General features: G+C 49.2%; 1 protein-coding gene across 5 annotated transcripts in view; it reads left to right on the top strand.

The window, feature by feature from the left end:
• The window catches only part of LPIN1 (lipin 1), a 69,470-nt gene extending 62,993 nt beyond the window's left edge, over positions 1–6,477 (top strand). For all 5 annotated transcript variants that reach the window (XM_079941479.1, XM_079941476.1, XM_079941478.1 and 2 more), the window contains 2 exons: positions 29–132; positions 3,233–6,477. In XM_079941479.1, coding sequence (XP_079797605.1) covers positions 29–132; positions 3,233–3,392 — 264 coding nt within the window. In that variant the 3' untranslated portion in view covers positions 3,393–6,477. The remainder of the gene's footprint in view (positions 1–28; positions 133–3,232) is intronic.
• Positions 6,478–17,926: the final 11,449 nt, after the last annotated feature.

Genomic DNA, 17,926 nt, shown 5'->3' with positions numbered 1-17,926 from the left:
CTTCTCATTAACACTTTACCAAATATAGGATGTGTACTCGTACAAGCAAGTGGGCGTGTCTCTGAACAGGATATTCACCGTCAATCCCAAAGGAGAGCTGGTGCAGGAACACGCGAAGACCAACGTCTCCTCGTGAGTATTGTGGCCCCTTGCTGTCATCGCTGTGTCATTGCCTGTTGTCGTCATCTTGACCTTGGAGTGGTGTTTCACAGTCAACAGTATTATACCTTTTTAATCCTTCGGTGCCTATATTTTAATCTTTAATTCCTACAAGGGAAACATACGTTAACGTGTCGGATTTTGTCCAGAACCTAACTTTTGGACAGCCTGCATTATTAAATCAGATCCCCACCAGGTCGAAAATTTAAACGAGTGGTTAGATGCTGCTGCAGAGTGGAATGGCATGAATTTGAAAACCACTGGCTTATACATTTGCTGAATTCGTTTTGAAAGCCTAGAATGCGAATTAGAAATATAGCCAGATTAAAATATCATGAGAAGATATATTTACAGATGAAGAACCTATGTAGCCCTTCACATTACTGACCTGTAATAACATTCTCACCAGAAACATGGCTATGTGACGGTGAGAATTCTCGTATTTGTGGCCGAAGCGCATTCTCCCCAAGGCCGTGGGCTGAACTGGGTTACTGTTTGCAGCGAGGCCTCCTGGCTGGCCGGGAATCTCCTTTGACTTGGATATGTCTCTCTTTGGGTTCCTGACTTCTTAGAGTGGAGAGTGTTTCCTCAGCTTTGCCCACTGGGTGATGTCGGGCAGACAGGTGTCGTCCTGCCTTGTCCGTTTCAGAGGTTGTACCCCTGTTGGCCTGTTCCCTGCAGACCTGGAAAACGGCCTCTGGCCTGAGCGACCCCAGGGGGCCTGCTGGGGCCCTCCTTATGTGGAGGAGTTGGACTGGGGGAGTTCGGGTCTAGCGGCTTCCCAGGGATTGGTTTTTTTGTTTGATAGAGATCTAGGTTCCCCTAGGGCAGATTTTCACTTTCAAGATGATCCTTTTACCCGTTGGGAGTCTAATCCAGTTTAAAGAGGATAGTTCCAGGCTAGAGGGTGCCCTGGGGTCTGCCTCCCTCCCCCATAGGCAGGTCAGGACCTAAGTAAGCAGTTCCCAGCGTATGTGGGGCGAGAGGGGAGTGGGGGAGCCAGGACCCGCCTCCATCCTTCACAAGGGGAGGCCGTGCAGGTGCTGCCTGATGGGCAGAACGACAGCAGGGACTCTTTCTTCCACACCCCTTTCCTTACGGTTTCTCCCTCTCCTGAGTTCTGAGCGGCCGCCCTGATAACGTCTCAGCTCCCTCTTCTCCGTCATTCCCCACGTGAAAGTCTCTCCTCGATCTCGAGGGGAGAGCGGATTTCCATTTAGGGTTGAAAGAACTGTCAGCTGAAGGCACACTGCCCTGAAGTGGCAAAGGTTTCTGCCCAGGCAGCAGCCCAGTGGCATGTCTTGTCCTAAGAGGTGTTGAAAGGGGGATGCCAGCATCTCCGAAGGTCTGCCCAGGAGGCCTCTGAGGTTATCCCGTTCGCTGAGACGCTGGGGTAAAAATGCACGCTTTGCCCACGCCTTGGGGGAGGAAACTTTATTTATCGCCAAGGAATGGTGTCTTCTTCTACCTAGACCGGGAGATGTGATTCTCCCTGTGGGAGAGAGACTCTCCTGCCCCAGTTTAAGCACACACTTTTCTCTGGTGGTACCAAACTCGGTACCACCATTTCAGAGCCAAGTGGGTGCTTGCCCCTTGGAAGCTGGGACATTGTCTCGGAGAAGTCAGGGGCCCACGCCGATGGGGGGCTTCAGTGCTTTCCTTCTTGGCATTGATGGCCAGCAGCGTGTGAGCTCTGCCTGCTCTGAAGGAGCCCCGTGCGTGGAGGGCTGGTCCGAGAGGCACAGACGGAGCTGATGATGAGCCGTGAACTGCCCCCTGCAGGGAGGGGCCCCCTTCCAGAGCCACAAAACTCAAACAGACAGGTCTCCAAGCCAGAGGGTATTTTAAAATTTTGTTTTAATCCCTAGGAAAGACGATTCTTATTAAGAGAGATTTTGCCCATTTTGTGCAAAAGCACAGTGTTTCTCATAAGTCTTTGGAGGTCCTTTATTAAACACACACACACACACTCATCCTTATTTAAAAGTTATTTTATGCCTCAGAACATGCTAACTCCTTGAGTTTGGATTTCAAAAGCCTTTTTGGTTCTTAGCAAATTAGAGCTGGAGAGAGACCGGCGGCTGTCAGGGAGGACTCCGAGGATATGCAGGGAGGCCTGGGCTTGTCACAGTTTCTGGTTGGAGGTGCCCGGAGGTCTGAGAATGCATATTCAGTAGAGCAACTTTCTTTTGGTAGTTCTAGGTCACAGAAACTAATACGCAACATCTTCTTGGGAATACACAGAAAACAGAGTGAGAGAGTCTTGCAGGGAGCGTTGAGAAACACTGATCAGGTCCAAGTCCATATTCATAAGGACCTGAGGCCCAGAGAGGGCAAGACACCTGCCCAGGGTTCCACAGCAGTAAAGCGGGGGTCTTGACCCAGGTCTCTTGACCCTCATGCCAACTATGGCTTTTTTTCCTGAGGCTGACAGTTAGCCAGGGCGAATTATTTTGTAGTGTTCATGGTTTATTGTTGAATAAATTTATGGGGCATCGGCTCACGTTATTTTCCCGTGGCATACGTTATCTGGTTTAATTCTCAAGTGAGCACTGTGCACAGTTTTCATTTTCTCCCTTTACGGTTGAGGGAATCGTGGCTTAGGGAGATGAAGCCACTTGTCAGAGGTAGCACAGCCCATAAATGGCAGAGCTGAAGGTCAGATTGGAGTCTCCTAACCCCGGGGCCCAGTGCCCTTTCGTTGCACAGTGAGGCAGCCTCTGGGTGACGCTCCGAGGATGTGACTTCTCTGTGATTCTTGTCTCCACTGCCCCCAAGGCAGGTGGCTGTACGTCTGTCATGCTGTCTCGCTTCTGCTCCTTTGAGTGAAGTCAGGTCACACCCGCCTTGCCCACGAGGCCATCTCCAACTCCCCTCCTTGGCAGGCTCTCTGATTTCCCGTTAATTAGTGAGGGATTATTCTAGAACAGCCTCCCTCGTGTTAAGCACATGGTCCGTTCTTGGGGGTCCTGGATCCCTCCTGACTCCCTGGCACCGCTCGGGGGACACGTGCTGGTGTCCCGCGTGGCCGAGTGTCCCTCCCAGGCGGTGACGTTGTCCATCTTCCTCCCAGGTATGTGAGACTCTGCGAGGTGGTCGACCACGTTTTCCCCTTGCTGAAAAGGAGCCATTCTTCAGACTTTCCCTGTTCAGATACATTCAGTAACTTCACCTTTTGGAGAGAACCACCGCCACCCTTTGAAAACCAGGACGTTCATTCTGCATCAGCATAGTACGTTCCGGGCCACTTCCTGGCATCCTGTGGAGATCAGGCGCCCCCATTAAAGGATAGGTTTGGGAACCTGCAGTCATTTGCTTAAGAGCAGAGGAGCATTTCTCTCCTGGTGCCCCTGGCCGGGGTTGACATTTCTAAGCGATGTGTACGTCCTAGACGGGGCGTCGGGTGCGTCCCTGGTGGGGAGGCCATGCCCGGTTGAGGCTTCGAGCCTGTGGCAGTGCTGCCCTCCCCAGCCTGCTGCAGGCTGGGAGCGGTTAGTGTGCAAGAGGGGCTGTGAAGCGGGGGTCCCTGGAATGATGGGATCCAAGGAGGGGCACCAGGTGTGCACGACTTCTGGGAGAGTGGGGGACACATTTGTGCCACGTGGAGGGCTGTGCAGGGTCCCGTGACCTGAATCTGAGGTCTCAGAAGGGACTCCAAACCCCACCGTTCTGGGCCTTGACCTTGCGGCTGTCCCTGTGTGGTGTTTGCCGACTGGTCTGATGGTTTTAATTCCTCTGGTTAAAGCTAACCTATATAACTGGCATATTTTCCCCTACTTTTGTGGCACAAGGCTGGAATATTTATGCCTTAACGCACCCGTGGCAGATGTTTTATTTAGAATGTGCTTTTTCCAGCTTCCTGTACCTCTGCGATGCCTTAAGTTCAGATTATAGGAAATATTATTAGGGCAGTATTTCGAATCAGTTCGACACTCTGCCAGCAACCTGTCTGGCAACGCGCTGCTGAAAACGTGGGCTCGCGCAGAGCTTATGCCGAGCGGTGACGGTGTCAGTTTCTTTTGGGAGCGCTCAACAGAAACTGGTTGGTTTTAAGAAAATAGTTTGAAGAAGTTAAATTATATTCTTTGTGGATAGTATTATTTATTACCTTACTCTGATTGGGTTACTGCTATAAGCATTTTAGCCATGTTCTTTCTATTATAACTGTCAGTAATACATTAAAAAGATATACGTGTTAGACCATCCAAAGAGCCTTATTCTGTAATTCTCACAGCACTGACCTTCTTTTGGAATTTATAAGTCATACTTTTTATTTCCCTTAGCTTTTCCCACTCAGATTTAAGGGCAAGTGGATAAGTAGTCATTTGAGTGACATTCGTCAAGCCGGTAGAAGATGATTCTTTTACTTGTTTGTTAAATTGGCCTGTGGAGAAGAGAATAATTTGAAAAGTGAAAGAATTAATTTGGTAAAAGATTTCGCTTTTCGAGCTCTTATTTTGTTAAAGAGCGTTTTACTCCGGTGGTTGAGATGCTCTCCTATTTAAATCGCATGGTTAGAGTCCTGGAGGCACACAGTGAAACAGTTGAATGCAGTTTTACTCTTTCTGTGAAAGAAAACCCAGAGGCGTTGCCTCCCCTGTCGCCGGCAGGCTCTGCTGGCAGCGGACGCCTTTCCCGAGCGGTTCGTGCGGCCACCCAGAGAAACGCAAACACCCGTGCCGTGCGTAGCTGGTCGCAGATTCGCGGAGCAGCACACGCCGCATGTGCAAATGCCCTTTTGGAGGCATTAAAAATGATTTAAAATAGTCCTGCCTTGACCTGGGCTAGCCATTAGTGACCTTCCGAGGCTACCTTCATTCTTTCTGTCACGAGGGTATCTTGCGGTGAACTTTAACTGCTGTGAGCTAAGTAGAAGTCGACCAGCTGTAGTCCTCTCGCAAGAGCATGCAACTTTGGAACCCCCAATTTTGATGCACTCTAAGCTTCCACGCCACTGCCCTCTGAAACAGAGCACGCCTTCCAGAAAGTCGCACTCGGGTCTGTGTCAGGGTCAGAGTGTGACCCCTGGAGAAGCAGTGACATTCACACCTGCCTCGTGGCTTCGGAAAGCGGGATTTGTGCCCGGGCCGTGCTCACGCATGTGCGAGCTTGTTTATCTGTGTTCACACAACCGTAACTCAGTGACCCCAAAGCCACGTGCTAGGATGCTGTGTTTGGGCCACGCATTTCAGAGTTGCCTGATGGAAACGAATCCCTCCATCGCGACAAGTCATCAAACGTTCATCACACGTGATGAAGAAAAGTATATGTCCCTGGTACATTGGAGAAAATTATGACACCTTCAAAGAGGAGTCCCTTTTCCATTTTAGGTTTGGATCACCACTTTAAATATATTTTATTTGCAATGCTTGACCTGTATTTGTGTATGCTGGTACGACGATAAAAATCACTGTAATACTTCATTGCATTGTGCTGGATGCAAAGCTAGGATGTATTGTAACAAATGAGACGAATGACAGACTTCCCTGAAAATCAGGTGTGTGAATTTTAAATAGTTTTTGGTAAGTTATTAAGATGCTGATTTCCTACTGTGTGATATCAAGCATGTTATTTTCTACTCAGTAAACAAAAAAACGAAACCCTTAATGCTGTGAACTGTTCATTCAATATTTGGAATAAAAGAGCCCGTCTCTTCTGATGCCTTCGGTGAAATACTGACCCTCTGTGTGCACTCGCCGCGGGGTGGGGGGAAGGAGGGGTGAAGACAGAGAGGAGAGGAGAGGGCTGCCCCCCTGGGCTTGTCCCACCTTGATGGGAGTGACTCTGGAGCAGGGAGGGTTCCGTTAAACGCTGTACCTGAGGCGCCTCCCAGGACCTGGCCTGTAATCGGTGTTTAACACGTGGCTCTTACACGGGTGGGCTCCGTTCCCTGTTCTTGAATGGGATGTCAGTCGGGTGGCAGCCACAAGAGAAAACACAGGAGAGGCTCAGGAAAACCAAGCTTATGCTAGCGGCTTCTCAGAATAGGAGGCAGCTCACCAGCAGGGCCACGTGGGGAAGCACCAGGGTGGTCAGGAGGCAAAAGACAAGTGATGGGGGGGGGCGGAGCTGAGGCCACGGCCTTTGCTGGGATTTCTGCAGGAAAGGCAGGGCAAGGTGAACAGCTTAGGACTGCCTAGTGCAAATCATTTCAGTGGCCTCTGAGCTATAGGGGTGGCCCTTGGTTGCCTGATTAAGGCAGAGGACTAGCGCCTCCTGGGGGTGCACAGGCCAGACAGGAGGCCTGGCTCTGGATCAGCTAGTTTGCACATCACAGGCGTGCTTCAGCTGGGCCCTTTGCTATCCCTAAAACATGCCAGCCCGTCTTTCCCAGCCAGCAAGTTTTTTAAGATCCCAAAACACTATAATATACGTAAAATAAAAGACACGATACAGGTTCCCTTGCGTCATGTCCACTGTCCTCATTTTTTGGACACTTTCTGTGGTATACCCGATTTGTCTCTCAGTTTGAACAAATCAGTCAAAACCCTTGGCGAGTTTACTCAGATCACCTGAACGCTGTTGTAACTCCTATCGATGTTGTGCATCGTCGACACAATAGGATGCCTGAGGCATCCGTTGATTTAGCCGTGTGCGTCAGCCTGAGTGTTTCGGGAATAAATGTAAGAATATTCGTCCCTCTTTGAAATGCTTCAAAGATGTCTCTGGTACTCTGGTACAGGGTGCCGGGCTGAGCTCCTCCTGAAGCCCAGATCCAAACAGTTCATCTCTTCACGCCTCTGTATCTTAAAAACAAAACAAACTCTCATTTAGCTGAACATCACAGATTTATTCCAACCCTGATTTCAAGTTGTAGGTGCTTTTATCTGGAAAGCAAAAATCAGTATAAACTGCATCTTGGGCCCGGCGATCCCCACCTGCTCTCCCATCGCCACTTTGTCTCCGTGGAGCCAGTAGGCTCTGCTGTTTCCATTCGGTTGTGCGAGCAGCCTTCACACATGCGCCGGGGAAACCAGTTCGGTAGCTTGCATTTCCCCAACGTCTCAGCTGTAATCACCTGAATATTCAAAATACTTCCTGTCCTTGTTTTCAAACCCTGATACACCCCACCAGGTTTGCCAGTGCCGTCATGGGACCTCAAGGAACATTGCCGATGGGTCAGTGACCGCCGGCTTTGGACCTCAGAGTGACCTTCCCTATAAAAGGTAACGCAGGCAGCCCTGGTACACACCTGGGACAGGAGAACAGGAGTGGAGGAAAGTTACACAAGCCCCATTTAAAAAAATGAAACTCTGGAATCTGACTTCCTTGTTCCAGCAGGAGTGTTGTCCTAACCAGCTGTTCCAGGGAGCTTTGTGACATCACCCATCATTTCCTACTTATCTGCCTCCCCTTGAAAGTGTCTGTACAAAGCACTGCCCTGCTTCTATGGGTCTGCAGTGGTGGGGGGTGGCGGGGTATCCCGTCTCTGTGCTAGGCAAAGATGAGGTGGTTAAAAGCGCCACTAGAGGGCTTCCCTGGTGGTGCAGTGGTTAAGAATCTGCCTGCCAGTGCAGGGGATATGGGTTCGAGCCCTGGTCTGGGAAGATCCCACATGCCGCGGAGCAACTAAGCCCGTGCACCACAACTACTGAGCCTGCGCTCTAGAGCCCACGAGCCACAGCTACTGAGCCCACGTGCCACAACTGCTGAAGCCTATGCTCCTAGAGCCTGTGCTCTGCAACAAGAGAAGCCACCGCAACGAGAAGCCTGGGCACTGCCCCGCTCGCCGCAACTAGAGAAAGCCCGCGCGCAGCAACGAAGACCCAACGCAGCCAAAGATAAAATAAATAAAATAATTTAAAAAAAAAACCCAACCAAAAAAAAAAAAATGCCACTAGAGGCTCCTTCCTGTTTCTGACCCCTTTTTCAACTCCTGCTACAGTGGAAGGTGGAGGTGGGTGTCACCACCACCGCGATAGGTCTCGGTGTCTGCAGAAAACCAGAATTTGAGCAGACAGAAGCTGGCCCTGGAAGTCATTGGCCCCCAGATGGCCACCGGGGGGCGCAATCTGTTTTGGTTGGCAGTTCAACCTTTAAACACATTGTCCTGGCTTGACAAAGGCCCCTCCCTGTAGTGCTTGCCTTGGAGGCCAGCCAGGTGTGTTGTGAGCTTATGGGGAGAGAAAGGAGGGACCGTTCTGGTACCCAAGTGCCTTCAGTTGGCATGGCCCCAGGTCAGACGTCACTAACCAGCCTCGAGGACGGAGCAGTTTGTGGCAGCTCGTCATTCAGGTCTAAGACCCATTTAGATTCGTGGTTCTCAAAAGTATGTGGTCTCAGGGCCTGTAGCGGCAGCATCAGAGCTTGCTAGAAATGCACGTTCCTGGGCTCTTCCCTGGGCCTCCTGAATCAAACCCTGGGCATGGGGCCCACAGTCTGTACTAATAAATCCTCCCCAGGATTCTGATGCACGCTCAAGTTCCAGAGGACACACCTGAGGCCGGATCCTGTTCCCAGGGAGCCGCTTCTGTGTCGTAGCCGCTGACGTCTAACTTTGGCCTGGTCAGGGCCACAGAAAGCTGCTGAAGGTTGGGGGCCCCTGGAAACCCAATACAGCGCCTCGACCGAGTCCAAGGTGTCCCGAGCCTTTGAGGCTCAGCTGCCAGCCGGAACCACCTTCCTGGGCATCTCGGGCCGCTGGTCCCGGCTGGGAGGAGATGGGAGTGCGTGTGAACCCGCAGACCTGGGCTCGGCCCGGATTTCTGACGGCTCCCTTCCTCCCCCAGATTGCTGGAGCCTTGAGCTGCTGTCCTGATGCCAGCGATCCTTTCACTGGTGCAGGAAGTCCATTCAGCCTTGCATTGCTTTTAATGAGTTTTGCAAGCAAGTAGCCTCTTCCGGTGACTCATTCTGCCTTTTGTGAACCGGAGATGGTGGTTTTAGGTTTCACTTTGGAAAGTAACCACGACTTCTCTGCTGCTGGAATCCGAACAAGTTACATTCATTTTGCAACAAAGAAATGTAAGTGTAGGAGCGCCAGTCATATTTCTGCTCTGATTGTAAAAACATCCTTTTCCGAGATGCACGACAGAGCCAAGCTAGGAAGAAATGGTTTATATTTTCAAGGAACACATTCATTTGGGAACTTTATATTTTTCCTTCCAGAGTGGCCTGATAGTTTCGCTTTTATTCTTTTGTCTTTTTGATTCATATTTCAGGGATATTCTAAAAATAAACAGTGCCTGTTGACTGAGTGAAGCCGTTAACCTCTGTTTTATTGAGGGAGATCTAGTTCTGGACAAAAGTTCGTGTTCTTGTCTTCATGCAGCACACAAAGGATGATAATGGAAATAATTTCTTACGCAGTAAAATTGTTTTCATCTGGACCTTCCGCAGAAATAAGTTTACGGTACCCGAATAGGCGAACCTCTTAGGACTGGAGAGCGTGTGTTAAGTGGACAAATGCTACGTAGCGTCTTTTCTCCAATTCAAACAATACAGGGATCTTCAAAGTGTTGCGGTGTTGAACTAAATCATTTTTATATAGTTGTATTTAAGTACGCATAAACAGAAAGCAAGAGCCCTTGTACAATAATAAAAACAAAATGCCTTCAAAATTAAGAGCAGATAAAACTAAAGCACCAATGAAATTCAAATTAACCTGAATGTTATGTGGTAGAAAATGGTGTATTAAGGCTGGCGAGATGGTGCTGGGTTTGGGTTTATAATAGACGTATCCGTGTTTTATGTTTCATTTGTCAGCCTGATCCTTTTGATTTTTTGAGCATGGTGGGTCATCGTTTAAATCATTATTAACACTGACTTCTGCAAAACACAGGAATGAAGAAGTTCTTATTTCCCATTTCCAGCAACACTGACGGCTAATGAGCGGTTGCAGATTCTTCCAACAGGATGGAGGTCCCCTCAGTAAATTGTCTGATGGGATAAGCGTGGCACTGATTTGGAAATGGGGACTTTGGTATTTAGCCAGGGCTCGCACTACCATTCCATCGTCCTAATCTTCTCTGTTTGAAGTGCCCTAAAACTATCGTTCGGACATCGTGCGACATCATTCGGTACTTAACGCATCAGCGCACTTGGAGGCTGGGTCTGGGGTGCCCATCGCCCTTCTCTCCTCCAGGATTCTGGTTGATGGAGCACAAGTGAAGAAAATGGGCACTCACGGGTCAGCTTTTTTCCCCAAAATGACAGAAGTTATGGAAGTTGCCTGAAGTTTCATTGGAGCGTTTAAATATCTCTTTTCACCCCCCACACTAGAAAATTCCTCCCGTCTTTGGCTCCGTGGAGAAGGGAGCGTGCCTGCCGCTTTTGGGCCCAGCTGGCCTGCACCTGCATCGTGCAGCAGAAGCTCAGCGCCCCCACCCGCCAGAGGGAACAGCGAGGATGAGGCCTGCTTGGCAGCCCCTCACACAGGGCGGGGACCGTCCCTCCAACGATGTGGAGGGTCTGATGGGCTAAATGCACATCTGCATGCATTAGGGGAGGCAGGTGGGCAATTCTGTTTCCAGGGAACCAAAGCGATTTTGAAACTTCTAAGGGTGGTTTTGCTTGCTTTGGGAGAAAGTTGGCGAGTGGTCAGGTAAGAACTTTTGCATGAATTTGGGGGGCCCTGGAATGGCTTTCCCAGGGACTGGAGAACCAGGCCTGGCACCTCTCCTGCCCATGAATGACAATGAACTTGACTTGGGCCTCAGAGAAGGCGTGGCTTTTTCTTTCCGCAGAATGGCAGTACCTGGCAACGAGCATCCTTTTACAACAGTGTAAAATCATCAGCTAAAGTACAGAAATTGAAATTCAGATACAAGAAATAATTTAGGGCTGTCGATGGACAACGTATGAAAACGAGAGCTTATGAAAAGGGCAGACATTAAAACTGAGCGTGTCCTGCATGTCTGTGGGAAGGTCTCACGCATGCCTGTGGATAAAACATGGCTTTTCTGAGGCCGTTTGTTTTCGGTATAGTTGATATGCCTGTTCATATTGATAAAAGAAATGCTCACATATTGAGTTCCGGGGAAGTCATTCTGGCTTATACATGCGCTAACTCGAATTTTATGCTAATTAGAACAGCTTTCTTTGTGACCTACCAAGCACACCTTGTACATCTGCTTTAATTATTAACGAAAAGGGCGCAGTGACCAGAGCTAAAGAATGTCCATTTAAAAAATAAAGATTAAACGCCTCCGTTCCTGGGACACCAATACTGGGACTCCTTTGACGATAGGACTCCCTTCCCAGGTGCCGAGGCCATACTGACTCGCTGTGCACATGCTGGTCTGTTTTTTTTTTTTTTTTAAGGTTGAAGAAATATATCCCTGACTTCTTCCATGTCCTTTGTTCTGATAACATATAAAACTGTGCTGAAAACCGTGCTTCTCTGGAGCACTTTCTCAGAGTAATCTGGGAAGGTGGCTTCTGGGCTGTAGGTCCTCAGTGTGGCTCAAATAAAACGCTTTTTTATTCTTATTAGAGATCGTTGATTGATTATTTTCTTTGACAATATGTTCATTGAAACAAGTCCTCTAAGGACATCTCTCAACTGGCGCGCCGATGGGCCGCACTTACAGTAGTGCCCCTCTGAGCATCTCTTTCCAGTGTACGGAGTGCTTGCACATTCCTGAGCTCACTGGCTTGGTCCCTGCCGCCCCCCCCCCCCCCGCCCCCTTCCGCAGGCGCGCCTCAAGCATCTCTCAAGGCCTGGTGTAAGCCTCACCTTCCTATGGTCTCCGTGAAGCTCTCTGGGTGGCTGCCGCACGCCAGTCATTCAGTTCATCCTGACTTGCTGAGCAAGACGGAGCCGGGCCAGGAGCAGGGAAGTCTCCCTTTCCCTGTGTCATCCCACTTCAACTCTGAGCCCCGTAGAAGGACAAGCTCTTATATTTCTTTTCCAAAGCAGTGATTGCAGGGCCTGGCGCCCCATTTATGTCCAGAAAGGTTGATTTGTAACCCTAGTCGGTCTTGCAGTCTTTCCTCACGGGCACCAGCATCCTTCCTGGGCATGAGTTTCCTCATCTGTGAAGTGGGAGAGCATCGTTATCCCTGCTGGCTCCACACGGTTGCCATGAAGCAAATAAGGGCACAAAATTACGGGCATGTCTGTGCTTTGGACATGGCACTATCCTGAGCTTTATTGTCATTGCTGTTTCCGATCACTTTTTACATTCGCTCTGTTTTACTGAGGAGAAAATTGACGTTCAGAGAGACTGTGATTGGTCGAAGGTCCTCTGATAAGTAAAAGGCAGAGCAGGAACTGGGGTCTCCAAATCTAGCATGATCTCAAGTGTTAACAGGCCCTGTCCCACTGCACCCACCGAGAGTGGCAGACGTATGGGTGGCCACTGGGGCGATGGAGGTGAAGTGAGCTAAGATCAGAGCAGCCCCACGGTGTGCCCAGAACTCTGCACACAAGAGAGGCACCAACACGTGCCCTGGCTGAGCTGATGGAGACAAGAGGACACAGAGCAGGGATTAGGCCGTGAGAAAGACCTGAAGCATCTTCCACAGATTACTCAGGGCTGAATCATTGTGCGTGCCGCAGTGCCTTTTCGAACTAACACAGTTTGAAAAAGGGGGTAAGCGCTTCCTGTTTCGACCAGAAACGAATGCAAGCCAGGCCCTGTTCCTCTCACCAAGCAGAGCTTGACCTTTCGATTCAGAAGTATCTGCAAAGACCCAATTCTGCTTGGGTGGGCGAATGGAGCATGTGTCACTGAAACTCCTGCCAAAGACACCGACTCTGGGCTGCACTGGAGGACTCGCCAGGCACCATGAAACCTACCGATTGGACGCACCAGAGTGTGAACCGAGGAAATAGCGTCTGGGGCGCGGGAGTGAGTGAATGGTACTCGTCTTCGGCCTTCTGCTCTTTGTTTGCCACAGATGTGTTACAGCAGCCTAGGAACAAAAAGGAATGACACTCATGTTCAGTTGCTGAATTCCTGCTGTATAATATCCTGGTGGAAATGTTAATTGGTTTTGGACTTCCTGGGAAAATGGGGCAGGGACAGGGCGTTTGGAGACCCTGAGCTTTAGGAGGTAGAGCAGAGGTGGTTAGCTGTCCTCTGAAGAGTCCTGCTGTCCTGGAGAGTCGTTGCTGAAAAACAGCTTCCGCCCAGGGACTAAGTTCCCTAGACCCCAGCCTCCAGCCCCACATCTAGGTGGGGCTGTGTCACCCCCATCTTGGCAATGGAATTATAAGCAGCAGTGATCTGACCACCTCTGGGCCAAAGCGGTTGAAAACCAGGTGTGCCTTTTTCACATTCCCTGTCTCTCTGCATCGCTGGAAGCGAAGGTCTCCAGGGCAGAGCCACAGGATGGAAGGAACCTGGATCCCCGACTCCCTCTGTAGTGGGCCGCCCGCCAAATACGCAGATGAACTTTGCAGAGGGAGAAACAAGTTTCCATGGTGATAACCTCTGAGATTCAGAGGTTTATTTGCGACAGCAGCTGGTGCTACCTAACTGATCCACAGAACGAGAGAACAGATGAGGGAAGGGATTCTGGTTGGAGAGAAGCACGATGACAGAGCAGTCCTGGGGAGGGAGGTGGCCCAGGCCTCCTGTGACAGCGAGGTCACTGTGCTTTAGGAGAAGTGGTGTTTCATCCTGAGTTCTGTGTTTTCTTTTCCTGTTTGTTAAAGAAGGAGAAAAAAGGAGGGAGGTATTTGACAATGTGAAAAAATGCTACTGAGAAGCTTTCTTCTCCCATAAGATGTTTTTTTGGAGAAGGGAGGAATTAGAACTACATTGAAAGAATGATAAGCAATAACAAAGGAGCAACTCTCCGCCCCAGGAAAAGTAAAAAGTTATAGAAATACAAAATATCATGGCGTTTATACTAGGAGGTTTGGGGATGGGAAAAGAGGGCATATGAAAGATAAAATCTTCATCTGTCATAGTAAGTCAGTAAGTAGTATCTCAATTTGGTTAATGCAAATATTATAGTACGTTCATGTTATTTAGAAATAGAAAAAGTGAAATACCAGAATCAACAGCTGAAAGAGTTGGAAAGGCCCGTCTCCAAGGAGCAGAATGGGTATGTGTGTGGTGGCCAGGCCAGGCTAGAGTTTGGTTCTGTGTCTTCTAGTAACACTCTTTGACTTTTAGGACTATGTGAATATATTATTAGGGTTTCAATAAAACAGATGAAAATTATCAAAGGATGCCAGCAAAATAAAGTGAGAAAGAAACAAAAAGAACAACACAGCAGGAGCAGGAAAGAAGCAGGAAGAAGAGAGAGAAACGACCTGCGGAGACTAGACCCAGCACCCGCCTCCCGTCGCCTCCATGCTTCCACTGTTCCTAAGGGACAAGACTTCTTCACTCATCAGACTCTTCAAGGACAGTCCTTTTTATTCCATCCAGTGGCCAGATCTCAAGAGCGCCAATCCATTTATTTATAAGCTGCTTTTTGCCTAGAGTGAGTGTTTATGGGACAATGAGTGGTGTCTGGCACCTTAGAGCTAGTACTTGACAACAAAGCCAGCCTCTGAAGGAGTAAAGTACATTGCAGACCCACTATACGCCTGAAGAAATGCTAGCTGCTAGGGGCTCCGAGGAGCCCGTGCTCAGGAGGAGATAGACGTTTAAGAAATGGTGTGCTGAGGTGGGGCAGGTGCAGCGATAGAAACGTCCAGGGTCCTAGGCGGGGGTGGCAGCGTGGAGGGAAGGGTAAGTTTATCTGGGGGCGGGGACGGTGGGTGTTAGGGAGGTGCCTGGACTGAGTCTCACTTCTGGCTGAACAAGTCTCAGGCCCTCTCAGAGCCCCCCAGAGCCCAGCTCCGAAAACGTGTGAGCAGGGGGGACCCACCTTCTGCTCGCTCCCTCTCGACCTCCGAGCCCAAGGCTGGCCGGGTGGGCTCCCAGCATCTTCACACCTGAGGAGAGGGAGGCGGAGCCTCATCTGGGCTCAGGTCCAGGTCATCTCCATCCCAGCTCTTCTCCTGTTCTTCCAGGAGAGAGGGGGCTGTGGACACCTTGTCCAGGTTAAAAAAAAAAAAACCTGATATTTGGTTCCTGCAGGCCTGTTAGTTCCTGGTGCAGAATGGAGGAGGAATCGCTGATAGATCTCGGTGCGTTCTGGCTGGGAATCTCTGAGCATAAAGTTTGCGAGTTTTACATGAAGAGAAGCAGATTCTTGGTGGGGAGGCAGAGTGTTTACAGACCCTGTGGGCCTCCGTTGTCCTTGGGGAGGCTGCAGCTCTGTGCCCCCATCAGCATTACAGCTGTGACTGATGCTGGTTTAGAACAGAGAACCTTCGAGTTCCTACCATCAGAGATCCTCAACCTTGATTGGATTTTAGAATTAATGGGAGGGGGGTGGTATTTTAAACATCACTGATGTGAAAGCCCCGCCCCAGACCAACTGGATCTGAGTCTCTGGATCTCCATCCTCCAGGGAGGTGGGGCTCGGCTTCCTCGTCAGTGCTCACGTCGTAAACTCTGATTATTAGGGATTTGAAAGACCCAGACAGTGGGTTCAACCACAGCAGCGTGATGGTGGATTTTATCTACAAAAGGATAAAGACCTTTGTGAGCCGGGGGAAGGAGTTGTTTTATGAGGGTTTTTCCATCTTCTTGAGTAACGCAGAGAGAAGAAAACCAAAACGGAATTGTCAGGAAGCAAAGCGCTACACATAAATGTGGTTTGCTCTGCTGAGGGAGCAGAGATTGATGGGATACACGGTTAGGCACTGGGGGTGCCAGGAATGCCTGGGGAAACAGATGAAGAGACTTTAAGAGGCAGAAGGGAGCCTGTAATAAATACGGAGACTTCAAATTTCTCAAGTTTTCAGGAAGACGGCGGTGTCTCAAATGTCACTTTCTGAAGAGCCGTCTATTTGCAACCATCACCCCGAACCTCCTCCAAGGTGAAGGCTTCCTGCTGAATTTGTGCTTCTGGAAAAAAAAACGCAACCCAAAAATGGCCAGACTCACTGGGCTTCTGCTGAAGCTGAAACCAAGCAGATTGAACTTTTCCCGTGTATTTTCCATTTCTTGTCCTCTCACAGGAATTTCTGAAATCTGTAGCGGTGTTTGGCTGGGTGCTGAACTGTGCAGTGAACTGGTCTCGCCACCCTAATTTTCACAGAGCTAGGGATTTGCTAGGGTTTTGTAACATTTGTGGGTGGTGGTGGTGGTGCTGAGGTAATCTTGTGGTTCTTCATGGATCTTTGGAAAAATGAGGCATACGAGAGACTTGGCATTGGATTTCTGCCCCTTTGCGAGTGTTAAAAAAAAAAATCACATCCCTTCCATTGGAAGGAGCTCAGGAAGCAGCCGCTTTGGAACAAATCCATCCAGAATCTACTTTCATCAGGACCTCTTTCTCTAATTCTGAGTAGAATGAGACATTTGAAAGGAGAATTATTTTAGATTCGGTTTCTTTGGCCTTTAATTCCTATGTGGAAATTTAAAAATGGGAAACAATTTAGTGTCCATATTTCAGAGCATTCTTTAATGTATATTTGGGCTCCGTGTACAATCTCTCCAGGGCTGTATTAGACTATATGGCTGACCTTAACATACAAAGCGAAATAGAATAAAGGTGAATTTTCAGAAGAGGGGAAATGTGGCCTTGGAGTTCATTATTGTCTTGTTTTTTCCCATCAGAGCTTTTGGCGATACACATGGAATAGTGATAGGAATTGAGGGAGTGGGTTCACACCTTGGGGAGTGTGAACCCCCAAGGGTCACACCTTGTGAGGGACACCTCGGGGAGTCCCCATCAGGAGGACAGCTGCACTCATAGACACGCATGGAATTCGATGTGAATGCAGAGTCTGGTGGCAGCAGCCACCCTGTTGGTTTCAGTCTGCATTTGATCAGATGGAATAGCCTGGGGGACTATGGGTGACGTAAAACATTCCAAACACTATCCCGACAGCCTACTCGCTCACTGACCTTTCTGCGGCTGGTAAAGCGGTCCTCAGAAGAGATCACATTTTAGAATCATCTTTCAGTTTTCAGTTGTGCAACATTTCAGGTGGATTATGGGTTTGCTACCACCTCATCTCAGGCAAATATCCGCTCTCCGGTTGCATTAAGTTTTCTGTTTATTTAACCAAAGGTGCAGACACCTATTGGAAGTGAGGTGGTCACACAGCGCGGAGAGCAGAGGATTCACTGTGATGCATTAGAGTTTCCTCTGGCCCTTCGTTTATCTGCAGGACAATAGCCAAGTAGGATAGTCTCTCACTGGGTCTATGAAAGTAAATTTTTTATTGTTCTGTAATATCCAAGACAGCCCAGTCCTGCAAGTTCACCCCTGGACTGTCATTTAATATTTTTTTATTTAGAGAGAGAAAGAGGGTGAGGGAGAGGGAGAGAGAGAGAGAGGAATTGGTTCACAGAGTTGTGGGTGCTGCAAGTCTGAAATTTGCAGGGCAGGCTGGCAGCCTGGAGACCCAGGGAAGAGGTGATGTAACTCAAGTCCAAAGGGAGTCTGGAGGCAGAAGTCTTTCTTCCTCAGGGGACCTCAGTCTTTTCCTCCGAAGGTCTTCAATTGATTGGGTGAAACCACTCACATCATGGCGGGTCCTCTGCTTAACTCAAAGTCTACTGATTTAAGTGTTAATCCCACCTAAAAAAATACCTTCATAGCAACATCTGGACTAGTGTGTGACCAAACATCTGGGCACCAGGCATAGTCTAGCCAAGTTGATGCAGAAAAACTAACCATCACAGATGATAAAGCTGAAACTCAGAGAAACATGGGCTGGTGTACCTAGGACTCGAGTCGGGAGCTGACTCCAGAATTTGTTCCATCGAAGCCACACCGTCTCATTTAGCGCGTGTATGGATGG

This window comes from Stenella coeruleoalba, assembly GCF_951394435.1.
Source record: "Stenella coeruleoalba genome assembly, chromosome: 13".
NCBI classification, from domain to species: Eukaryota; Metazoa; Chordata; class Mammalia; order Artiodactyla; family Delphinidae; genus Stenella; species Stenella coeruleoalba.
Note: the sequence above shows the minus strand (reverse complement) of the source record. Positions and strands in the feature narration are given on the sequence as shown.